The following is a 26181-nucleotide window of genomic DNA, read 5'->3' on the forward strand; positions in this document are numbered from 1 at the left end:
CAGCGCCCGGTGGCCGCGGTGGGGTCCCGAAGGTGGCTGGAGCTCGCGGGGGGTGGCTGGAACCCGAGGGGGGTGGCTTGAACTCGGCGCGACGGGGCCGGAGCGCAACGCCCCGGCGGCCGGAAGACAGGGCGGGGGGTGAGGGGTGGGGAGAGGGGAGGACCGGCGCAGCCCAGCTGAAAAGGAGGGCTCGCCCGGCCGTCTCCCCCCCGCCACCCCCCCGAGTACTGCCCCGCAGGCGTCCCGCACCATGGCTCCGTCCTGGAGGAGCTGGCTGGCCAATGAGGGGAGCAAACACCTATTTCTGGTAGGGGGCTGCCCCCGGGGGGGGTCCTGCAGGGAAGGCTTGGGAGGTGGGTGTGGGGGTGCTGGTGGGCGGCCGGGGCCGGCCCGGGTGGCGGCTGGCTCGGGGGGGGACACACACACCCAGGACCCCGGTGGTCGGGGCGGTTCGCACGGTGCAAGGGGTCCCCGCTGTGCTCGGGGCAGGACGCCGCTGGGGATGTCGGTGCGCGGTGGGTAGGATGTGCTCCGATGTGCTCCGTGCCGGTGTGCGGTACACGCGTGTGCCACGGCCCGGGGACAATGCGGGTCCGCGTCCTGCTGGGACGCGGCGCACCTTGTAAGTGTATCTGCTCTCTGTTAGATCCTCTCTAGGAAAATTTGGGGGAGAAGTTCGTGGAGGTCAAGTTCTTCCTGCCTTTGTCTCTTTGTTGCTAGTTTTGATTCTCCGAGTCTTTAACTGCAATATCTAACTAAAGATTTGATTGAGCGTTTTGTATGCAGAGAGTTTTGCCAGCTCTCAGTAGTCTTAAGTCACAAAACTGAAGTTTTGTGAAGTTCAATCAAAGTGAAAACTGCTCACATAGGAGTTATTCCTTTTACTATTGTGAAGTATTTTATGCTAAATTCTTGAAGTTTATTTTCCCATGCCATTTACATGTGTTTATTAAACTACAGGCATACAGGTTTTATGAATGAAGTTAACACTGAAAAATGTGCACATGTAACTTTCACTTACAATCTCTTGTTTCTGTTTCATTTTAGTTTTTCTGGCTCTCCCTCAATGTATGGTTCTTCTGGAAAACCTTCCTGCTCTATTATCAAGGGCCGCAGTATTATTATTTGCATCAGATGTTAGGGGTGAGTGACCCGGACATTACTTTTTGCCCTGGGAATTGGGATGCTGGGAGATGGGAGAGGGATAAAATGCATTTGCTAATCTTGGATGACACAAACTGCCTGTTAACTCTGCAAAGTGGGGAAAGATCAAGTAGGAAATCACTGAGATACTGGTGACAGTTATTTAGGAGTAGAAAGTGAATAGTGTTGAGAAGAAAAAGAGCCAGTCAAGTGTGGGACAGTATCCTTCCAGCTCCTCTCCCCCCTCCTGGTGTTCCCAGCTGCAGACAGACTCACATGAACACAAAAATGCTCAACCGGCGACAGGAGCCCAAGTGTTTGTCATCAAAATGTTAGCCAAGCTCATGGGCTCTCAGTGGCAAATCCTTTCTAATCCAGTTATTGTGATACATATTTGCTGAAGGAATTATTTTGGCATGTCTTAGTTCTTTTCAGTCTTTGTCATCCTCACAGATCCTGTGTTCTGTGTAAATCCTTGTGGTCTATATACTTTTGTTTTTGTTTTCTGACAACAAATTCTTGGAATCTGAATGTTTTAATGAAGATTTTACTGTTTTGATTTAGCAAGGGTGACATCCACCACCACCAGAAGAATCCAAAAAATATGGTTTGCGCAAGTGCGATACGGGTCTGTCTTGTGAAGTTATCCACAGCTACACAGTTGCAGTTGTTTGGAATGTCTTCTAGCCAAAGGTATAGATTAAGGGTTAACAGTTTTCTGGAAAACACTCTAGGGCTGGTCAGAATTTGAGAATCCAGGAAAAAGTCAACGAATAACATGATGCTTTGTCATACTCGGAAACAGTTTTCAATGGAAAGCTGTCGTGGGACTAAAGCACAGATGATGCACATCCTAACTTGTTGCAGAGCCTTGGGGTTTTATCTTTGTTAGATCCAGGATATATTTTTTCATATGGTTGGTATCATTGCCTTAACTAGCCAGTTCCATAAGCTTTTGTGAACTTGCTTGAAAGTAAGTTGATCTGATATTCTTTTCTCTTTTTTTTTTTTTTTTCCTTATGGCTGATTCAGATGCATTCAAGAAGCAAATCTTAGAAAAGGTAGTGCAAAAAAGAAGGGAATGAAAATATTTAAATCCTTCATGATTATGACTTTCATGACAGAAAAAGCATAAAAGCATGTTTAATTTTACCATAATCTTTAATGGGTTTGCAGCCCAGTGCATCCATATGAAAATTGTGCTTGTTCCTAGCAGAACAAGTGGGTTTTTCATAAAGCAAATGTTCTTGGGTCAACATGTTGGGCCAGACTGTCAGATGGTATCAATCAGCAAAGTTCCTCTCAATTCAGAAGATACATCTTGCCTTGTACCAACTCATCGTCTGGTCTTTCTTTGATTTTCTTCAAAATGAAAGGCACATACAAAGTAATATAATGTGTGTTCAGAACCTGTGAGGTGATTCAAGCAACAGATTCTTTGTCTTGGTCAGGAGATGAGAACCAGGAGGCCATGTGTTTGAGTTTGTCTAACTGTTTGCAACCGTGGGAAGGAATATCAAAGGAGTTTAGAGATTTTCTGTAATGAGGAGGAAAGTGAAGAGATAAGTCCAAAATATACTTCTGGTCAAAGCTCCAAAACTAATTTAAAAATTTTGAAAGCATTAAAGACTGTAAAACATTCGTCTACAGTTTGTCTAAATATCATCCTTAGATGCCAAAGTTAACTTTCTCACTTCTCTTCAGTATATTTGTTTATGTGTGTAAATCATACAGATTGTTGGGAAAACAGAACCCAGTTTTAGTCTCATGAGGAAACAGGGAGTAAGCACATCCATACTACTGCTGCTGTTAGTTTCCATAGGCATTTTTGCTCCTCTTCTTTTTTTTACATTGTTTTGTGTAGCCATGGGCCACCTCATGGCCCATCATAACCAATCTCCTCTCTGTTCCATACGTGGGTGCCTCTGTGTGCTGTTTCTTCATGTTGGAAAATTTTGAGGTTTAGATGAAAAGTCTTCATTGATTTTTATTTATCTTTATAGCGTCTGCTTTCATGAAAATCATTTCCCTTTTCCAGCCAGTTGACAAAAAATGGCAAAAAAGGAATAGCATTTTTTGAATGAAAAAAAAAAATTCTCCTGTTTTTCAGTGAGGTCTCCTAAGGAGTTTTGTTCTCTCTTTGTATGCTGCAATAGCCTCAAATCTCTTTAAAAACTTCTGCACTTGCAGCACTGAAAGATTTACCACAGGTAATTTTATTGTTTACCAAGTAACAGGATGGAGAGCAAGAAGAGTTGCCGCAAGAAATCAAATTGTGATATGAAATGAAATCTTTGACTGGATATCCTAAATATATTCAGCTCTGCCATGCTTTCTTGCCATGTCTCTTCTTTCTGACGTGAAGGAGAAGGAATGAGGTTAGTTTTTCCTTCAGTGGTCACTGCAGTGGTTCACTTTCCTTCAGCCTTTACAGAAAAGGAGGCTCAGTTTTATTATTTGCTGATTTCATCCTCCAGGACCTTGAAAAAGATACTTAGCACAGGATTTTAAGATTATTTAAGTACCTAACTCTCACTCAGGCTTTCAGTGACAATTTTCCTGATCCTTAATTCTATAAAAATGCTGTAAAAAAGCACTAAGAGCACAATGATGTCCTGGAAGTGTAAAGAGTCAAAGGCACTGATGTGCTAGGAGGAGGTTAATCACCCTATTCTGTACTACAAAATTTAGTGGATAAATTTATGTTGTGTAAAATGTCACTGCTTTGCTCAGTTTGAGTCCTGTTGATGAGACCATGAACTCTTCACTGTGGAATCTCCATCCCTGGAGATTTTCAAAAACTAATTGGGTAAAGTCCTGAGCAAACATAGTCTGAGTTTGGTGTTGAACCTGCTTAGAGCAGGAGGTTGGAATAGAGACAACCCAAGGTCCCTTCCAAAGAGGGGATTCTCTGATTATATGATTCCTGCAGTGTTAGTTCAGCCAGAACCTAGTGGATGTAAACCCCTTTCTTTTTTTTGCTTTTGTCTTGCTGAACCATCCTTTTAGATACGTAATTGCTTGTACCACTGCAGATCATAGTCTTGGCACATGAATACATTCATTCCCACTGGTTCAAGAACATGATCTAGATAAACAGTCTCCATTTTTCATAATTTAATAAATGTTAACTTCTGGCCTTACATTACTTAAAGAAGAGAAGCCTGGGAAACATCCAACAGGCACAGATTTCTTGTAAAAGAGTGTGACAATGAGAAAAGGATTATTTTCATCTTCATGTTCATAATAGATGACTCCAAAACCTTCATTGTTGGAGGTTTCGTGTCTGCTCAGTCAGATAAATTGTCCAATTGATTCATTTCTTTGCAGACTTCAAGATTCCTCCCTTGAGATGTGCTTGGCTGTGTTTTTTTCCAACAAGTTTGCTTGCATCTGACCAACAAATTCAGTCCTAAATTCAGTACTGACTTTATTATAGAACTCTGATATTGCTTTTAACAGCATTACATGAAATACTTGTTTCTTGTTGCTTGAGTTCCCCATGAACAGAAAGAACATTGGACTCAATTCGTTGTCACATAAAAGGCCTCTCTTTCGCTATTCCCTCTCTAGTCCCTGCTCAAATAGCTCTAATGTAGTCAAATGGATGTTAATGCAAGAGATAAGCTTCTGAGTTTCACACCAAAGTGGAGAAAATGCATTCTCAGAAGGGCTCTGGGTAAAGATTGAATAACTGAAAATGGGACTGCAAAGGAAAAGTGCTGCCTTACTTTTTCTTATCTATACTGTTACTGCCTCCCCTGCAGTACTGCGCATCACATTTATGTCACCTTTATTCACTGCTTGCAAAATATTCCAGATGTTCCAGTAACTTGCATATCTCTCCTTGTTAGTTTATTGTAATGATAGCCATTTTACTAATTGAAGCCAAATTCTACTTTAATTGATCCTTATGTAACTGCACTGTAGCCTGTGTCCCCCAAACATCTAAGTACTGAAGGCAGCTGTGTATCATGACCCTTTATTTTCCTTAATGGAGTATGTTTTTGCTGCTTAATTGTCTTGTAACCAGGCTATTTGTGATTTGCTCTTTAAGGTATTACATTCAACAATAATAGATTAATGTTGCTATGGAAGCTATACATATAGATGTATCTGCAGGATTCCCTAATGAAGACTGAGAGTGTAAATCCACCAGACTTTATTTTGATAGTCTCCTTGAATTAGCAAGTAAACCTCTTCTTGTATTCTTTATGCCTTATTCTTTATTTTTTGTTTGCCAAAACATTTTTTCCTTCAACCCTTTGCCCTTCCTGGGCAGCCCACAGTTCAGCATCATTGCTGAGACTGTTTTCAGTTATGAGCCATTGAGGAACTTGGGTTTTGCACCATGTAGTTCTTTTGTTCTTTTTTTTTTCTTCTTTCTAATGGCAGTAATCCTGTGAAGGACATCTATTTTATTAACTTTTATGGGAGAACGTCCACCTTTGCAGAACTTCCTGTGAAACTGTCAATAGTGGAGGTTCAATTAGTAGAGGTACATATCAAATGATTAACTGAGATTTTTACTGCTGTATCATGTAGACTTGTGTTAATAACGGTCTTGTCGTCATTGCTCCTCATCGTAAGAAGATTATGGCATAATACTCTGTCAAACAGAACTGAATTATGGCCAGAATATTTCTTTGATTGATTATTCATTATATTATGTATTATTGCAGGGTTCCCATGGTAGTCCAACAATGGCAGGTATTAAAATAAAAATAGCACCATTACAGTCTAGAAGACCAGTTTTACATATCATATTACCTACCGTGTTGTGATAAGGGGAAATAATTCAACATAAAGGAAGCCCTTAGTAGCAGACATTGCATCACTTCTGTGGGACTGTGATTCAAATATGGCAATAAATAAATTCCTGCTATGGCCATGAGTTGCAGTATGTTGTGAATCTCTTGGGGAGAGTTGGGTACTGTTAATTCCTTGATTAATGACCAACCTTGTGGAGTTTAGATCACGCTGCATTTTGTAGGTTCAACTGTTCAAGCCCTAATTGTTAATGAATATAAGATTGTCATGCTTTGATGTTGCTACAACATCTGGAGTCTGGGACACTCAAATCTGGAAGATAACTTGAGATCTCATCCAGTCTGTGCGTGTTATCGTTCTGCCTGGCACAAAAAGAAACTCGTAACTCATCGACAATGACAGAAGTATTTTTTACCATTGTGTTTCTTGAGATCAGGATTATAATAGCTTAAATTAACTAATGTATAAATTAATGAAGATGAACATTTGATCTGAAATCTTGTAAGTGAATATACTTTGTTTAGAGATTGAGAGAAATTGGGAGCTAATACTGAATTCCAGATTAAGATAGTTGCTCTCTTCAGATTGCATGGCTCAGTTAACCAGAAGGAGTACATCAAACACAAAGGGACTGCATATAAAATGAGAACACATAACCTAAGTATGTGGACAGACAGGGAAGGAAAACCTTCAAGGAATGCATGACTGGTGAGTTACAAATGAACACTGAGAATATTGATGCTCCGTACTGCAGGAAAGATACCCCATACTTCATGAGAGAGCTAAAAATATTGCTGCCATTGTCCACTTCTGATGTTTCTCCCTTTCTTTAATATCATATCCAAGTTCAGATTCATATATGCAAACAGAAGACTGAAGTTGAATTAGCATAGAGAATTAGGCTGTTGTTAAATTCTCTGTGTAGAGAATTGGTGATTTATTTTTCTTTTAATATTAAATATACTTTTTCAAATATGATTCAAAATTATTACACTAGTTAGTTGTAAAATAATTTTTAAAGGGCTGCAGTACATGAGATTGGGATTTACAGAGTCCTGCCTTGACAACTTCCATCTTCAGGAACAAAAGCAATCAAACTTCTGTAGAATTTTTTATGTTCTGGTAGGTTTCTGCTACCCTTGCATTTTCTTTCCTTCCAACTTCCGTTCAGCTGCTTTGGGCTTTATTTTGCTAGATCTCCAGCCAGATTTGGCAGGTCTAGGAGGAATAATTGCCACCCATGCAATTCAGATTGTCCTTCATCTTAGATTATCTGTGCTCTGTTACTAGAAGTAAGGAGTACTCTGTGAAGAAAAGGAAGTCAGGTCAAAAGGAGACACATTGTTTAACACAGTTTGTCCCACCTATGGAAATAAATATTTTTAGCTGTTCCAGTACTGATCTGGGAAGGTGGTCTGTTACCTGTCTCTCCAGGGCAACATGTGTCTTATGAGTCTTCCCACAACCTTTCAAGTGGCCCTAAACCATGGAAGACTGAAAAAGTTCAAAGGAAAGCCTTCAGAGAGAGAAAGACAAGTGTGATGTCTCTTCTGCACCATGACCTGTTGAGGATTATTGCTTGCAAATAGTGAAGGCTTGAGAGTCAGACACACATCACTTTTAGGTATGGAAGGATTTGTGGTATTCTTAATTTGTTTTTCTACAAGATGAGCTTAAAAGGTGAGATAGGACAATGTTTGTTGAAGTCTTCCTGTATTCAGCTCCCCAATATGTTTTGCAACCATGTGTTGAATCTTAGTTTTATGTGCACAGCAGTTGTAGGTAATGTTCATTTCAGTGTTTATAACTGAGAATCTTTGAAGAATTCGCTGATACACAGTAAATTGCCCCTCAACCTAATACTGGAATCATTTGCCTAACTACAGAGAAGCTTGTACACAGAACATGCAAGGAGAACTGACTTTTTGCTTCTCTGTCCCACTTTGCACATTGTGTGAGCTTAGCCAGGAGTCCACCCTGATTTTTGTGGGACTGGACATCAGACAGGGACAACTGGAGAACTTACCTTTCCACTGTATCTCTGGAGCCCTTTTTTGCTGCTATGGAGAAGAAAAATATGGCGATTGATTTATACTTGCCTGGAGAAGAAGTCTGGCCTAATTTTTAGGATACCAGCTTTGAGACTGGAGTGGGTCTAGTAACCCACTATCCCTGCCACAGTTTTTCCCTGTGAATTTGACCAATTCTTTAGTTTTTGTAGGCCTCTTTGCCCCTCCATGAAATGGGATAACAGCATGTCTGGTACTGGGTAGGCAGAGTACAGAAAGAGGTTGTCAAATGCTTGGATTTGCTGTCAACAAAGGTGGATGAAAGAAAGTGAGAAAGTGTCCTTCAAAGATTTTGGGAGTGTTTTTTTTCCCTCTTTTTTGTTCTACAGCAATTACATGTACTAATAACATGAAATGCCACTTTTTTTTTTTTTTTTTCTTAAGACAATGATAACCTTAGGAAGAAAAAAGGATTATATTTATTTCATTTCTTAACTAGTTAATAAGGTTATATATTCCCTTCTAGAACCAGCAAGTTGCCTTGGAGCAAAAATAATCTTTTATTCTACTATTGTTTAAAAATCCAACAATACACTATGTTAATTTGTTACTATGCCATCCAGGCAATGCAAAGGAAGTCAAGAAGAAGATCATTTGGAAACCATTTGGAAGAGATTAGTTTCATGGAGATATTTTTAGCCTTTGGATACATGTTAAGAGCAAACTTAGTACTCTGTTATCTTTCTGGGTCTTGAATGAATTGTGATTCTAAGCATTGCTAAATGTATTACTTTACCATTGTTTTCAAATTGGTCAGGGGGCTTGTTGCAGCAAACATTGCCCAACTTTATTTATTCAGAATAAAACCTTAACTGAACCAGTGGTGAAACTGTTTGAAACTGTTTGAATTGCACTTTTCTAGAAGTGTACTTCATATTTGGAGAAGTAATTTCTTCCTCCCTTTTTTTTTGTTCCTGCTTTTTACACATGCTGAAAGCATTGCATTAGAATTAATGTAAGGGCATTCTTCCATAGTAATTGCATCATGAATAAATATCTGCTGTTTGTTAAATAGTGTCATGGAAAAATACAATATAAAGTTAGTTGGGTAACTTTTTCTACTCATCATAGCTGACTTATATTTTTTGTACCAGTTACATTGTTTGTCATTTTACTTATTTCTCAGAATAAATTATTTCATTTATGTAACATGATACAGTGTGTAATGAACTCTATTCTAGACTATTCCAAACTAAACTGCTTTATTGAAGTTTTGCAAAAAGAATAATTGTGCCTGACAGAGGAACTTTTGGATAACTGGTATCATGCCTGGTCTATGTTTTAAACTCAAAGACCACAGAAATTCTTGAGAAACATAGAATAATGGAATCATAGTGTAGTTTGGGTCGGAAGGGACCTTCAAAGCTCATCCAGTGCCACCCCTGCCATGAGCAGGGACATCTTCACCCAGATCAGGTTGCTCAGAGCCCCGTCCAGCCTGGCCTGGGATGTCTCCAGGGATGAGGCATCCACCACCTCTCTGGCCAACCTGGGACAGGGTTTCACCACCCTCAGTGTAAAAAATTTCTTTCTCATGTCTAGTCTGAATCTCCCCTTCTTTAGTTTAAAACCATTATCCCTTATTCTATCATAACATAGTCTGTCCCCATCTTTCTTATAGGCCCATATAATAGAAATTATTACAACTTTCAAATGGCTTAACTTACTAGTTGTATTGCAGATTTTTTCAGATTTAGGCAATTAGTCGAGAGCTACAAAAATGGTTCTGTTTACTTCTGAGTTTTGTGGAACGTTAGTTCTACATAATTCTTGTGTTTTTCAAATCATGCTCATTTAATCACTGAGATACTGTAGCACATCAGCAAGCTCTAATAAAAATAAAAAATAAACACATAAAAATACGTGTTTAATGACCATGTTTTTGAAGTTATTGCTTTTATGAGGTGTATAGCTCATTTTTAGTTTCCCTTTAGCAGAATAATAATTAATGAAAAGAGACACAATCTTGTATATGCAAACAACACATTATAAAGACACTTTACTTGCCATTAAGTCAAATCATTTCAAGGGTATTGCCATTTAATCTGATAGTCCAAAAATATCTCATCATGTTCTGAAGTCCCTTTAAGCTACTGTGGACAAACATAGAGAAATATTTAGCGTGGTTGTTCACATACTTTTTATCATACCTTGAAGTGGAAAGAGAAATCAGCATTCAGGAAAATCTGAGTTGCTGAGGTTGGGGCCATTGTAGCTGATGCTCAATCATAGTCCTTGCTCCTGGGCTCTGGACCAACATGTAGGAGGAGAGAATGATCTAAAGTCTGAAGCACATGACTTGTGAGGGAAAAGTAGCAAGAATAATCTCTCATTTTGCATGTGAACAGAGTGTGAAACAGCAGAAGAAATAGAAGCAAGGGAGGTTTTATGTAAGGAAAAAAGTTACTAAGAGTGCATTGGAAGAAGTAGTGGATGAGGTCTGGAGAGTGGGGAAGAACTGGGTGATGTGGTTTGTTCTAGTCTCATTTTCTATAATTCATAGAATCATAAAATCATTTTGTTTGGAAGAGAGCCTCAGGACCGTCAAGTCCAGCCATAACCTAACCTAACTCTAGTACTAAACCACGTCCCTAAGAACCTCATCTATGTGGCTTTTAAACCCCTCCAGGGATGGTGACTCCACCACTTCCCTGGGCAGCCTGTTCCAATGCCTGATAACCCTTTCTGTGAAGAAATTTTTCCCAATATCCAATCGAAACCTCCCTGGTGCAACTTGAGGCCATTTCCTCTTGTCCTATCACTTGCTACTTGGGAGAAGAGACCAACAGCCTCCATGCTACAGCCTCCTTTCAGGTAGTTGTAGACAGTGATAAGGTCTCAGCCTCCTTTTCTCCAGGCTGAACAGCCCCAGTTCCCTCAGCCACTCCTCATTTGGTATGTTAGAGGTACCTCTGTTGAAAGTGTCTGACTCAGTGTAACTTCTGTGAGATCTGCTCCCAGGACATTTGCCAGGGATCGCTCATTTACATGGGAGAGGACAAAGCAGAGCACATTTTGTGGAGCGATGGCTCCTACTGCTCATGAGCAGCTTTGGAGAGAAGGTGCCTTATGATGCTTTGTTCTGTGGTTTGTGCCCAGAGGTACCACAGAGAAGGTGGAGTATGTAGGTGTTACTGACTATGGGAGTGGGCAGTTCTGACGTTTTATGGTACTGAGGAGCTCCTGTCTTGCCATTGTGCTTGTGATCTTACTAGACATGCTGAAGTCCGGTTATTTTGTTTATTTTTCCTAGTTTATCTATTTGTCCATTTCTGTGTCACCTAAGTGTGTAAAAAAAACCAAACTAATACCAATTACAAGGTTTGAAATTACAAGGCTTTTCTGATAATTTTTGTAAAAAAATCTTTTTCCAAATAAATTATCTTTGTTTCTCTCCAATTTTGTTTCTCCTTCTTGATAAGAAAGATATGAAAATAATAAATGTTTCACTGATAGGAATTTTTTGACTGAGACATAACAAATGCTATTTTTTAACAGAAATTTCATTTTTAAAAATAATAAATCTATAGTAATTTTTATTGAATAATTTGTGCCTGTTCAAGTGATTCACGTATCTCTGCAGTACTTGAGTTATCTTATAATAGTTTTTCATTAATTGCTTCAGGAGCTTAAAAACTTGGGGTTTAGAGAACATTGTAAGAAATATCCTTCCAGAAATCTGTTGACAGTCTAAAAGCATCTTTTATATAAGCTAGTAAAATGGTAATTCAACCTAATAACTAGGAGAACAATGGCATTTTGTGAACTTTTTAAAGATCATAAATGAATTAGAGAATATAATAAGATTAAAAAATACAGGGTTATGACATTAATGTGTGCTTTGTTCATTTATTTGACAAGTGTTTTTGTTCTAATTATGTAAGTTCCAAATATACCAGTGAAAGCATTAGTGAAATTAGATTTCATTACGATTATCAGCTATTGAGTAGTTAAAATGGAGAAAACCTACTTTCTTTAGGTCCAAATATGGCACTGCATAGTGTGAATGGATGGGAAGTTCTGTGACAATTTCGTAACAGTCCTTGAAACAATATTATCATTGCAGTTTAATTGAATCAATAATTTTTTACATATGTTTCTGACTTGCTTACTAGAAAATCATTACACTTTACTTAAGTGGCTGACTAGTATCTTCATAGTATTTATCTGTCTTATTTAATTATGTCTGTTGAAGCTTTTGGGTAATTTCTCAGTGGACGCTTATTGTTTTCTGAGATAACATTTTGTTTCATGTGGCTTTGAGCACTGATGAAGATATTTGTTCCTTCAGCAGAAAGTTGTCGTTTGCTGACATTATTGCTGACAAAATTAATTTTTCATAATTTTTTGATGCAAAGGTAAGAGCTGTTTCCATCAGAACAGGACAGCACACTGTGTGTCCAATAAATGTGGAAAATCATGAAACTCTGTTGTTCTGATGAGTTAAGAGAGCATGGAAAACATTCAGGTTCATGGCAAAGAAATGGAGGTTGAATACTGACACCTGAGCCATTAGAGCATCTTTTCTTCCTGTAATCTAACTCTCGCTATATTTGTTCAGCTAGGATTGTGTGTTAGCAGAGCTTCAGCATCTGTCCTCAATCTCAACTGCTGCCTGGTCCTTCTACCAATGTGCCGTGTTCTCTTGGCCTTCCTGCGAGGATCTCAGAAGGTAAGTACTGTCCTCAGAATGTAGCAGTTGAGATGAAGATGACCCTGGTCTCTCATCAGTCTAAAATCAATAGGAGAAAACATCTTAAATCCCTGTTTATTATACATTATGTGGCTACATTATGCAAGTGTTGGACATTCAGCTTAAATTTCATGACCCCTGTGAAGAAAATGCCTTGGCTGGCATTGTCTGGTTTGATTTGACCTGTAGGGAGGAAGGTTTCTTCAGTGCATTCTTGAAGGATAGGGACTTGCTGTGGAACTGTAACCAGATGAAATCTCCTCTTTCTTTCCCAACTTGAATATAAAAGACATCTGTGTTCGCTCTACTGCTTTCTGGTAGAATTCAACATAGCAAATAGAACTTAATCTCTGTACGGCCAGAACTGTCCTATTGGAGATGACAGAACTTTAAATACCCAACCTGATATATTTTTTTATCAAATAAAGAAATTCTGGCAAAGCTAAGAGGGTTTTTTTTCTGTACCAGTATTCAGTAAACAGTAGCTTAGCTTGTTTATGATTCACCAGTTGCTTTAACAGAAATATAAGTAATGCTTTTGTGGAACATCTATGTTTTGTAGATGGCTGCAAATTGATCGTATGAGTTCTGTTCATCGTGTGACAGTACCTATAAGATCTGATCTCTATGGGTACAAATATATGTATGCAAATATACATAGATCTCTTTCCCTCTGGTCCTGCTCACTAGTCAGTGATTCCTACAATAATTAGTGCTGGAATTCCTAAATTTCAAAGACAGAGGGGCGCTACTTTATGCACTCTTGACATCTATCTAATACAGATCCAACTGTAATTTCTTCATTAAGACCTCAAAATTGGCTTGTTGACATAATCCTGTAGTTTTTAAAATTGAAATTGCTATTAATTCATCCCAGTTGCTGTTAGTATTTTTTTTTTCTGTGCTTTGTTTTGCAAGAGATTGCTTGAATTCTTCTCTTATTAGGTTGCCAGCAAGAAAACCAGAAGGCTGCTAGATAAAAGCAAAACTTTCCATGTGACGTGTGGTGTTACAATATGTGTCTTTTCAGGTGAGATCTTACCGTGCTGAGCAGCAGCTTGTTTGGGAAACACATTAAATCAGTATTTTGTGGTTTTTCTCATGCAGTACATTTGGGGGTAGTCTTGCTCTGTGCTTCTCTGCCTCAAATTAGGAATGCTTTCTCAGATGTGTGTGGGTTTTGGTTTATTTTTCATTTAAATATGTGCTTACATTCTAATGTCGAGCCTTTCCTTAAAATTCCAGTTTCTTAAAGGACAGGTATATGAGATCAGGTCAAAATCTGCCATTATGAGTGACCTTTGATTTGATTGTGCCTGAGGAATTTGAGTGCAGAAGTGGGATGCTACAGGGTTATCTGCAGGAGGGGGAGCAGTGGAGGCAAATACCCAGTTCACTGAAGAAGAAACGTTCTTTGGACACCTTTGAATGTTGTCTCCCAGCTGAATCATCGCAGTGTGGAAATGATGGCTATAGTGTTGAAAGAAACTTAAAATACATGCTGCCTTTGCCATAAATATCTATAACCTGATTTACTCTAGAAAAATAGCTCTTTAGTCCCTGATGTGTCTCATGCAGGTGATGTGATTATAACTTGACATCTGGGTAGCCACTTTACTTTAGAGGAACATCTACCTCTTGTTTATGGGTCTCAGCTTTACTCTGTTCTTTTCAGTCTTACATGTTGCTGCTCATCTGGTGAATGCTCTTAATTTTTCTGAGAACTTCAATGAAGACTTTCTGGCATTAAATGCAGCGAACTATCGTGGTGAGGTGAGCCAGCTGTGCTTGTATATTTTACTTTTTAAATATAATTTAAATACATGATTATTTATATGTTCAATTCCATTTTGTGGTCCATCCTATGATCTATACAGTGCTACTGATTTTGTGCATTGAAAACTCACCATCTTGTGGGTTTTTCTCTGGACAAAGCGCATATCAAGCACTTTGTTTAAGCCAGCAGGATTCAAACCTGTTTGGTTATGAGGACGAGAATGCTGTTGTCAAGTCCTTTCACCTTGCACTCTGTTCTGTTTCTCTATAGCATGCTTAAACTTTCAGTCAGCCTTGAACTGGTCAGGCACTTGGACTAGATGGTCATTGTATGTTCCTTCCAACTGAAATAGTCTATTCTGTTCTTCTGCTTCTCTCTGTTCCTTGGGTGGGCCTGGTTGAGACACCTCTGCTGCTGTTTAGAGAAAACACATTCTGCATTTGCAACGTTTAGAATGTAGTACTATGTGACATGTACTGGGGATTTGAGGATAGTGAGATTTGAGCCTGTTTTTTTGATTTTTAAACGGCAGTGGGAACTTCAGTATATAAGCAAAGAGTGGAATTAGTTATCTACATGAATTGGGCTGGGAGCTGATTTCAACTTATGAAATACTTTGTTTGCATGACTTTTCTGACCGTGGGGCAAGTCTCCTGAAGTCATACCACAGTCCTAGTCCCTCCTCCAGGTGCTTCCTTGTGCATTTGGCACTGGAGAGATGTTTGCAGATTGTAGGAGTAAGACCAGAGTCCAGGACTCCTTTGGGCTACAGTCAAGTTCTCTCTTGTTTATACTCATTCTAGTCTCAAGTCTGCATTTCTTTTCTACCAGCTTCATTATGAAATATTTAGAATGACCCTGTCCCAGCTGCATCCTTTCCTGGAAAAACAGAGCCTGACTCAGTGCAGGCTCATACGGACCAACAACCAAGGTCTTCCACTCCCTGGGTGAATGATCTAATCATAGAGTTATTCTGTGGCAGCCAGACATGCCAACACCAACTACTGTGCAGAGGTTCTGGGTTGAACTGGGTTCATGGGTCTGCATATGTAAGGAGTGGACTAATAGATGTAACCTCATCAGCCCCATTAGCAGGAGCTTGCTTCAGGAGACAATGTGCCAGGGTGAGCATGGCAGCCTGTACTAAGCAGACTTAGGAATTTTGCAATAGAAAATGGAGATAACAGAAAGTTTTTTTGTAATTCTAGGATCATAACCTTCCAGATTTTAGGTACTTTAGTAGTGCTTGAACTTTTGTGCTTGAATTCCAATTAAACTTGTTTTTTAGACACGATGGGCAGCCTGGATGCTACTGTCAACTTCTGTCCATGGGTGTGCACATTTGGATGCAGACAAGGTCACGGAAAGGGACACTTGATTTTTCCTGAACTGTATGAAAACTGCTCACCTCCCCTCCACTGCATTTTACTGCAAGTTTAAAAAAAACATGTTTTGCTCTGCAGTGAAGAGAAAACCTCATGAGGCGTAGGGCTCATGGGAGGTGAGGCAGTTTCCTGTGAGACTGATGTATCCCCTCTTCCTTTCACATGTGGTGAAGGACAAAGGAACATCTGGCCTTGTATTGTCAGCTCCTTTGTGTTCAGTCCTGCTTCACTGGAGTCCACTGCAAATCTCTTGCTGATGTAACTGGCAGTAAAATGCTCACTGCTGGTCTTTGATTTAAATTCAAAATCTCTCTCTCTTCGGCTCCCCTCTGTCCTCCCAAAGGTATGAGGTAACTAAGTCAGACTTTCAAAATATAATTATTTGTAAAATTATCTGTATACTAATTTTTCATAACAGATCAGACCTATCTTCACTGAGAGAATGCAAAGGCTAAAGGTTTAGTTTGTGTTTAGTTGCAGCCATTGTAAACTGCTACCAAATACCAAATCCATTCCTGCATCCAGATTTAGGGATTGCCCATGCCATCAAGCACGTCAGCTTTGTGAGCTACTTGTTATTGTTATCGATACAAGATCACATCACATCTTGACTTTTCTTTTTTTTTTTTTTTTGGCTTGTCTGTTTTTCAGGACCCAAGAAATCTTCTTTTTGCTACTGGTAAGTCTGTTGAATGAGAAACCTTGCTTCTTCTCATCATCACTCTCCAGACAAATAATTTTGATCCTTTGTTCGCATGCTCCATTTGTTGTATCTCAGCTAGGTTGAGATGTGTTATTTGTGTTAATATAATCTGGGTTTGCTTATCCAATAGTCAGGAGGGAGGAGTTACGTAAGTCCTGTAGTAGGATAAGCAGCATCTTCAAAGCTGTTGTACAGATGAGTCAGTGGAAAATCATCAGTTTCAAACAGAGATTCTGCATAATGTTAAAAGCAAATTCCTAAATGATCCAATTTCTAGAAAAAAAAAAAAAACAACAAAACCTGTCTTCTTGCTTCAGCTAGTTTATTTAAAGGTTGGTTTGACTTCAGAGCCATCGAAACTGTTACACAGGAATCAGGCTTCAGCACTCATAAAGAATAAATAAACAAAGACATTTTTGGTGCAGGAATTTAGAAGGGAGCAATGTTTAGGTACGGAGGGCTAGGCTCAAGCCTGAGCTGTAGTGCCTCACAGGCAGGTAAAGGTCCTTTCTGAGGTCATCTCTCTTTCACTTTTGTTTAGATCAAATGCAAAAATCCCAAGTCGGTAACATGTAGGACGTGGTCCAAAGGAATTGGTCTGGACAGCAATAAATGGGGTTCTAGACCTGTCAATCCCAACACATTTACTAGAATTGGTAACCTGTGGGAAAGGGCTTTCCAAAAACCCTCAGCAAAGTTTAGGTCAGTTGAGAATAGAGGAAGTGAGAAAGTGACATGTTAGAAGTTGAGGTAGAACATAACTGTTAACTGGAAATGAGTTGGGTGACTGGTGTAGTTAGTGAATTATAGAGGCTTGAGAGAAGGTAACTCACAAAGGAGGAAATTAAAGACAGGGAGGGAGAATCAGAACAAGCAGCTGGTATATTTAATATTTTGGATAAAAGAGAAGGATGTGGGAAGAATGAGCATAGAGACCCCACCAAATATTGTCACAGCTTCTGGGGACACTTTGAGACCTCTCTAGTTTAGCAGAGGATGTGCAAGGTGGAATTCCTTTTAGCCTCCAACAGCCAGGAAAGTATTGCATTTTCAAAAGTTTGAGCACATTGTTGCAAAAAGCAGTGATTCCAAGTCATCTTAAATTTAAAGTTACTCAGATCACTCCCCATCTTTACAAGTGGTAATTAACATTTTTGATTGGTGCTGTGGGAGTGTCTAGACATGGACCAAGATTTTGCTGCACTGGGAGCTGTACAAATATGCAAAAAAATGGTCTCTTCCCAAACATTCCAGAACTAGATTTACTGGCTGTTTTTTTTAACACAGTGAAGAGAAGGAGTAACGAGTTAGAAGGATTTGCAGTGTGATGGCTTTTCAGATCAGCCCAGGAAAGAACCTCCTTGCTTAAGGGTGTGAGGCTAGCTCTAGGATGAACAAGTATTCAAGATTACAGTTAGTGGAGGAAAACGCACTGATGGATTGGGGAAGGTTGTGAGTGATTTCATGTTTGCAGTTTGGTGGAGAAGAGAATTGAAGAATTGGGTGTAAATGATGACCTGTGAGTTGAGTGACAGTGTAGGAAGCTGGATCAAGTGTTTTATTGCAATTGGATTGGAAGTATTTGTGTCAGAGTGGAGACTGATTGCACACTACCTATCGTATTAGATTAAGAAAGAAGAAATGAAGGAGGAGGCAATGGAAAGAATGCAGATTTTTTTATTGCAACTGTTTTTAATTGTAACTGTGCCATGAAGGAGTGAAATTATGTTTCTTATGCAGTCTGTGACAAAACTTTCATTGTTTGCAGGACCAGGATTTTCCTACAGTGTGTAAAACTGAGGAATGATTCGGGATGTATCAGATTTTGGGTATCAGGCTTCTCAACAAGTGGATATTGAGAATATTATAAAAATAGAAGATTTGAAATTATCTATTGCTGAAGAGTCTAAAATCACAATTATTTAAAAAATTAGCTTGTTCTTATCAATAGGAAGTGATCCTGTTAAATATCTGGACCATTAAAATCTGTGGTTTGGCCATTTATGTCCATGAAAACTGGTTGAGATGCTTATATTCTGACACTGAACCAGAACTTATTTAGCTTTGTCATTGGTGACTGACTTTGTTTAAACCCAAACACATGGCTTTTAGAGTGACCAGAGACTATGCTTAAAAACTATCATTCTTGAAGAAATAAAATGTTTTGATGTAATGCTTCATGGATTTTAGGTTCTTAATTCAGATTCTTAATTCCCAGCATGGCAATTTTGAAGATAAGGTGCTCAGAAAAAGTGGTAACTTTGGTTAGGATTTTTCTAATCTATCTTTAGGTTGATGATTTACTGTACTTTATGGGCAGGATTCTACTTTAGGATGAGATGAATCATACTGTAGAAATACTTGTTTCACTCCTCTGACTTAAAAAAGAGCTGAGGATAGACTAGTCCTGACATGAGTCTGCATTTGAGCAGATGAATCCTATCTTAGTGTTTTTAACTCTTCCTTCTCAATAGCTGGCTGTAGATCACCATCACAGTCCTTGCTCTACGGGCAACAATTTCAAGCATGATACAATGCCATGGAGAGTAATTTCAGGCTCTTTCTCATTCCAGAATGAAATGGGTTGGCAAGCAATTGTAGTGACAGCTTGCACAGAAATTGATTTGCTTGAAATTCTGTCCCTGACCAGGTTTTTAATTGTCATGTTCAACAGAGTTTAGGGTTTGGAATAAAAAGGAGACACAGAAACTTGTACAGTGAGTCTTACAGATAAACAAATAGACAGGATTTGTTCTTGATTACCTTCTTAAAGACAAATGTCATGAGCAAATGATTACAGGAGCAAAGATTAATAGGAAGTTATTGGTGCATAGTGAAATGGAAGGAAAAGGGCTGTTTCCTCTGAGAAGCTGGGAAATAACTCAACACCTCTTTTTTCCTGTCTAGTTTGATACGGGAATTGTCCTCAAGAGATAAATACGTGGAAGAGTTTGATTTAATCATGATTTGTATGTCTAATAACTTCCACTTGCTTTAAAAGTCATAGGAGAAAAGTGTAAGTTATCTTTTGTCTCTTTTAGTTCCAGGTCTGACTGGAGTCATTATGGTGTTAGTATTATTCCTAATGTGTACAGCTTCTACATATGCCATCAGGTAAGGCATAATCTGATCATTATGTTGAAAAATCCCATTTGAGTAATCATATTCTCATACTGATGAGAGGGAATGAAGAGTAAATGCAGTATGAGGCAAGAAATATTTAAGTTAGTGTTAAAAAAAACCCCTGATTTTCTTGCCCTGTTTTTTTACTAGCTTGCAGGTAAATTAACACAGTGAATTTCGTATTCTAAAATTACAAAACCTGATTAAATTTCCTTCAGAGAAAAATATTGTGTGAGGAATTTGCTCAGTTAAAAATCTAGACCTTTAAAAATTCAAATAGCTTTTTTCCTGTTTGCACAGGGAGGCAGTAATCTAAGCATATGGTAAGTTCTGTCCAATGCATAAATTAAATCCACTGGTAGTAAAATAGGATGATATCTTTATCTTAATTATTTTCACCAATTAATTGTAACAATAAACTGTAAAAAGACAGCAACAACAACAAAAAAACCCACCAGTGAACAAGCAAACTGAAACAGAATTGTGCTACTTAAGTAGAATGTTGCCTTTTTAAAGCTCCGTTTCTCGTTGTCAGATATATTCTTTTTAATGTCAATTACAATTTTGAAACAGTAACACAGTATTGGCTCAGAGTAGCTGCTGGGATTTCTAAAGATTTGGTTCTCCAACGGGTTCACATTCTGCACCAGCATTATTGAACATATTGTAGTAGGTTTGAGTGACCAGTGCCTTGGAGGATGTAACCCAACGTTGTAGCTATTCTAAGGCTTGGATTCTGCAATTGAAACATATTAAAAAAAAACTGGATTTTTTATATCATTCTCTGGTGAATTCAAATACTGATTATGTAACTACATCATCTCAGTTCAGCACACACAGAAGGATATTTTAATTCCATATCTTCAAACATTAATGGTGCTCCACTGATGTGAGCTAGATAAGTGAACTTTGTTGAACTAATCTGTCTTTCCTGAGTAGCATTGTTGTCAGGTGCTGATTCAAAAAAGTAGTTCCATGAATACTCGTGCACTTTTTGTAGACAAAGATACTTTCAGGGTTGAGACCTTTGTGAGGCACCGTAGGCTACAGAAGTGCAGAACAAGTCTGCTACACAAGACGTCAGACATGGCTGCACATGACATAGTCCATACAGATGGCTCTACTTGCAAAAGAAAGCCAGCTTGGGGAAGATGGAAAAATAAAACAATTACTTCACTCCACAGCAGTGAGACAGAACACAGTCCTGTTTTCTCCAAGGCTGTGATAAATTAGAAAAAAACCTCGCCATTTATTAATGATTGGGAAACTTAGGAAAATATGCATAGTTGCAAACATATTTTTGGAAATAATAATTTTGGGGTTCATGCAACAATGGTTTCCATGTTTTGAAGTTAAACGCTTGTTATGTCCTTCAGTTGCTCTAAGTGCAAGTGCTTTCCTGTCTTTCTGCCATCTAGCCAGCAGAATCAAAGCCCTCAAGAGATCCTCTGCATCTCCTGTTACTCTAGCAATAATTCCTATATATAAATTTTATCCTGGCTTCTCCCTCAGGCATATGGCTCAAGCTTGTCTTTGTAGTTTGTTTTTCTAAGGAAACAAGCTTCCCCATGCATCTTTCTGTCATTTTTCCATCTTTTTCCTTGTGGATTCTCATGTGCCTTATGATGGCTAAGCTCATGTGATAGTCTTAGGAGAAGTAATTGTAAATGTCGACTGCTTATCAGAAACTAGGCTTTCTAAAAAGTATTTCAGAGCCTATTATACTCTCTTGGATTTCAGCCCTAATCCGCTCTTGCACACTGACCTGCTTATTCATTTCTTCCTTCATATGTTCTTCCTGAATTTTTTCTGTGCATGATTATCATGCTATTTTTGTGCCTTTACTTATTCAGTAAACTATGTGAATAAGTATTAGGTGGATTGAATTAACTCCTCATGGTTTAAAGGAGGAAAGTGAATATTATTTGAAAAATTTTCTAAATTTTTGCTGTGTCATACCTGAGAATTAGACCAACGTTTTCTGTTCGGTAGTTGTTTGTTGGAAGGCTTATGAAGTTATTAGAAAATTCAATAAATCCTGTGAATAAATACTGATGTTTCTGCTAACTTTCATATTGTTCAATATTTCATATTGTTTCAATATTGTTCAAGAGTATTTCCATTGAACACAATTACTTGTGACTTTGGAAATCATATATTTAAAGGAACATTATAATATAAGCTAATTCAATGTCTTATCTTTTTGTAACAAAATATTCCAGTCCTTTATTTCATCTACTAAACTACCACATCTATGTTATTTTTCAAAACTAGATGTAACAGGGTTAAAAATATTTTTCCAAAACTGTGCTGCTTGCTGTGTGCCTTTAAAGCATGACAATCTCAATCTCCCCTTACATTTCTCAGTAAGTTAACTCTTGCAGGCCTTCACCTGCAAAATTATAAAGTAGGTTAACCAAAATTAAAATTAGATATTCAACTTGATCTCAAATTTTCAGGACTTTGGGTGCCTAAGAAATACATTCATTCTGTGAATAGTGTCTATTTTAAGCCCTAAAAAGAAGATAAAGAAGGTAATAAATGTTCTGTAGAACTATAAAACTATATATGTATCAGCAGGAAGATTATTGAGTGTATTAGAATACTGTATATATCTGTAGGACACACAGTTTTAAAAGGATACAAGTCAGAAATATGTGATTATCAAAATGTTGGAAAATATGCTTCATGATAAGAGGTTAAAGGATCTCCATCCCTTTAGTTTAAGGAGGTGAAGCTGGGAGGACGTGATTACATTTAGAGAAACTCGATATACGTGAGGAAGCAGGATTTTATAGTAGAAGTACCTGCAGGAGAGCTGAAAGAAGACTAAAATGTTCAGCTGGCTGGAAGCTGACATTTAGACATATGCAAACAAGAAGTGTACAGTCATTTTAAACAGTAATAACAATTAGCTGTTGAGAACAACACATCAGAAGCTGGGATTGACTTTCCATCACTGACATTTTGAAAAACTGGTGCATTCTGAAAAAAAAAAAAATTAAAACCAGAACTCCAAGACCTGTTTTGGGTCTGGGGATAAATGTTATTCTCTGTTTCCACTCACCACAGCATCATCCTTTACTTTCCTCTTACTGATGTTAAATCCCACAGCTCCTTAGAGATACTGATGAGTGGCTGCATGGACATGCCTACCAGGGTGTGGGTGGTTAGAAATGGTTTGAGGAGCCTCAAGGAGGAAAAAGTGTTCACGTGGTGACGAATGGGATGAAGGATGGCAGGATGAAGAAGAGTTTTCAGAGGCATTTGCTCTTGTTGGTTCCTTGGAACTGTCATTGCATGGATTTTCTTCTTGGTGGACCTCAGATCATCAAAATTATTTTTTTCTGTCTTGAGGAAGAAAACAAATAAATCCTGTATTGACAGAACCAAATGCAGTGTGCCTTTCAGATGTATCTAAGCAAGGGTGGTTAGCTCTTTATATAAAAGATTGTAGGAAGGGAGGAAATGCTGAAAAAAACATTGACTGAGGAGTAACTTCTTAAAGCATGTTCTCAGAGTTTTTTATTTAATAATTATTTTGGCTTATGAATGGGGGTAGCTTTTTTGGTTTTGCAAGAGACTCTGCTACATGCTGTGTAGTGTGAGAGGTGTCTTTGTGTGCTATGAAGTAGAGTATTTTCTTAACCATTTGGTTGTTGTTTTTTGGTGACTGTTTTACTCAAGAAAAAGCAAAGAAGCTGCTTGTATTTTCTTTGGTCTTGGTTCTTTTTACATTACCTAACAAATTACTGATGAAAGGAAGTCCTCTTTCCCCTTCACCTCTTCTGATCCTCACAGTGGTAATGTTCTTCTTGTTCCTTCCAAAACTATCATTCCTAGAGCCCCACCATATGTGGTCTCCTGCCCCGAAAATTGTCCTACCTGTCCTCTTGTTGCCTCCTTGCTCTCGTTCCCCTTCCTTCTGTATCTCCTTCCACTCCACACCCTCAAAAGTTTCTTTTACCTTTCCCAGAAGCCCTTCTGATACTGTCTACGGTATCTGTTTGTATATTGTACCAGAAGTGACACATTAAAGACCTCATCCCTGTATTGGGGCAGGGAGAATGCAAGGAGGCACTCACTATAAAGAGGCTGAGTTTTGAGCCTGGAGACTGAAGAATTATTCTAGGTATAAGGCTCTGATAGGGGTTAATGGGACCTGTGAAGGCAGTGAAGTCTCCTAATTTAGGAAGAGTTCTTCAACTGGCTCTGTACTTTTACATCCTTCATCTGTCTTTCTCAGCTTTTTACTTCTGTGCCAGTCACCCATTCTTCTCAATACTTAATTGCTTGCAAGTGCAGTGTACCTGTAGGAATGCATACTGGGCTTTAACTATTCTACATGACTATGGCATGTGTAACAATGTCCTATGTGCACAGGTCTGCTTTTAATTAGCAGTGATTCCATCTCAATGAAACAGCATTGAACCATGGTTTATTCTTTTCAGGGTTTCAAACTATGACATCTTCTGGTATACACACAACCTTTTCTTTGTCTTCTATATGCTGCTGATGCTGCATGTTTCTGGGTAAGTAAATGGAAAACACTCTCCCTTTTCCTGAAGCACAACCAGAAAGAACAGTTCCCTTGATTGTGCTGTTCCTGAGCTCACTTGTGCACAGTGGGCTAACTTCTTGACAAGATGCTATCCTCGTAAGTTTTTCAGCAAGTTATTGTTTAAATAAAGTTCAGACTGTACCTTGGAGAATTGTGAGTTACTACAGCCAGCTAGCACATACTTCTTCACTTTCAAGTTTATGCCTTGTCCATGTTACCAATTTCTAGTGGGAAGTCAAGAAAACATTACTGTTTCTTTTCTGTCCCCTTTTACCTAGCTGCTGAGATGAGAATATGAAGCAAAGTTGCTCATCCCTTTCTCTTTCCTCTTTGCCTTCCATTTTGACTCCTAAGGAGAGGGAAGGAACATTCTCTCCCTAATTATCTCTTTCTCATTGCTATTATACAAAATTTACTAGATTTTTCTCCTATTTTCACAATATCAGACCCGTGTTCATGTGCCGTGAAGCTTACGGTCAGGTCTGTATCTGGCACAAACAAGCCCAGCTCTATGACAAGGTAAAGCAGCTTCTACAAGTTATGCTGCGTGAGAACCTGGTCCATTAATGTCTCTGAATTTTCCTTTGTGGATGTAGGTGAAGAGATGGGTGTAGGGAAGGGAAGGTGTATTTGAATGAGGTTTGTTTCTCCATGTCATCAAGCATCTGAAACACGTGGTGCTGGAATGTCTGTGCGACACTGAACACCGCTGCTTAAAGTAAACAGTGAAAGGTAATTAGGCTTAGCAAGATCACGGTAGGAATATGTTGTTGAACAAAACAAACGCAGCTTGAGATTTGGTGAATTGAAATAATGAGTTCCAAACAATTTAAACTCTTGGACTCAATTCCGGTTCTCTGTGGCTTTTTGTTGTTTGTATCTTTTTTCTTTTTTCTTTTTTTTTTCTTTGACATAGCTCTTGTGCATAGCCAGGGAAGATGGATCTAACTTACTCTTCCTGTCCTGGGGCAGGATGAACTTTTGCTGAATTATTCTTGACAGGTGTTTGTCTAACTTCTTGCAAACATCTGGTGACTGAGATCCTCTAACCGCCCTAGGCAATCTGTTCCAGTGGTTGCTTTTGGAGTATTTTTCATGTCCATTTTAATTTGTCTTCTTCACTGTATTGTCGTTTGCCCATTGTCTTCTTAACCATGGTGCCACTTCATGAAGGAAGAAGTCTAGTTGGAGAAGTTTGCAAACCAAGGCTGCAGGAAAACAGCAAGCATTAAACAGGTTTCTTGTACACAGCCTCCTTAATATTGAATTGGAAAGCCTTTCAGTGTGAATCTAAAAGAACTGAGTGTCAGTTAAAAGTGGGAGAAGAATGAGTCATGGAGAGTGGGAGTCAGTTCAAGTTTAAGATGCTTAAATGTAGGTTTCCACATGTTTTCTAAGTGTTTGTCTCCCATTATAGTCTAATGAGTTCTAAAATATACAGTCAACGGAGCCTTAAAAATGCTTCAGCTCACCTGCTGCTACAAAGACCTATGTTCAAGTGAGCTGAATTGACTTCTGGGCTCCATTAGTGATACTGATTAGAAGATCTGAAAATAAAGGAAGCTTAGACACCCATGCTTAGGTGCCCAAGTTACTCCTACATGGCATGTCTTGGAGATTTTCAGACACATGCCCAGTTACTCTACAGAGTGAGGCATTTCCTGTGGCTGGACTATGCAGACAGGTTGGGTGAGCATTTGTCTTGCTTGGGAGTCTCCTTTTGAGTATTTCCACAGTATTCCTGGATTCTTGTTTTGTTTCAAACTATCACAGCTATGTTCTTACTGTATCCTCTTCTTCAGGTTAGCCAAGCACTTCTCAGCAGTACATAAAGTGACATGATTCATCTGCTATATGTCATTGGTTTTTCTTTCATCCCTTCCCTAAGGGAGAGGAGAATCTTTCAGGGAATTATCCTTCAAGACTTTTGTTGCTCTTGTACTTATTGCAACGTGAC

The 26181-nt window shown here is 38.7% G+C and overlaps 1 protein-coding gene across 1 annotated transcript in view; it reads left to right on the forward strand.

The window, feature by feature from the left end:
• Positions 1 to 227: 227 nt before the first annotated feature.
• NOX4 (NADPH oxidase 4) overlaps positions 228 to 26181 on the forward strand; it is a 109015-nt gene continuing 83061 nt past the window's right edge. Inside the window, exons 1-8 of the mRNA XM_082056558.1 lie at positions 228 to 307; positions 1048 to 1143; positions 12544 to 12654; positions 13621 to 13705; positions 14351 to 14448; positions 16489 to 16516; positions 19582 to 19654; positions 24115 to 24195. Of these exons, the coding sequence (XP_081912684.1) occupies positions 251 to 307; positions 1048 to 1143; positions 12544 to 12654; positions 13621 to 13705; positions 14351 to 14448; positions 16489 to 16516; positions 19582 to 19654; positions 24115 to 24195 (629 nt within the window). The 5' untranslated portion in view covers positions 228 to 250. The remainder of the gene's footprint in view (positions 308 to 1047; positions 1144 to 12543; positions 12655 to 13620; positions 13706 to 14350; positions 14449 to 16488; positions 16517 to 19581; positions 19655 to 24114; positions 24196 to 26181) is intronic.

Source organism: Streptopelia decaocto (assembly GCF_964273445.1).
Source record: "Streptopelia decaocto genome assembly, chromosome: 1".
NCBI classification, from domain to species: domain Eukaryota; kingdom Metazoa; phylum Chordata; class Aves; order Columbiformes; family Columbidae; genus Streptopelia; species Streptopelia decaocto.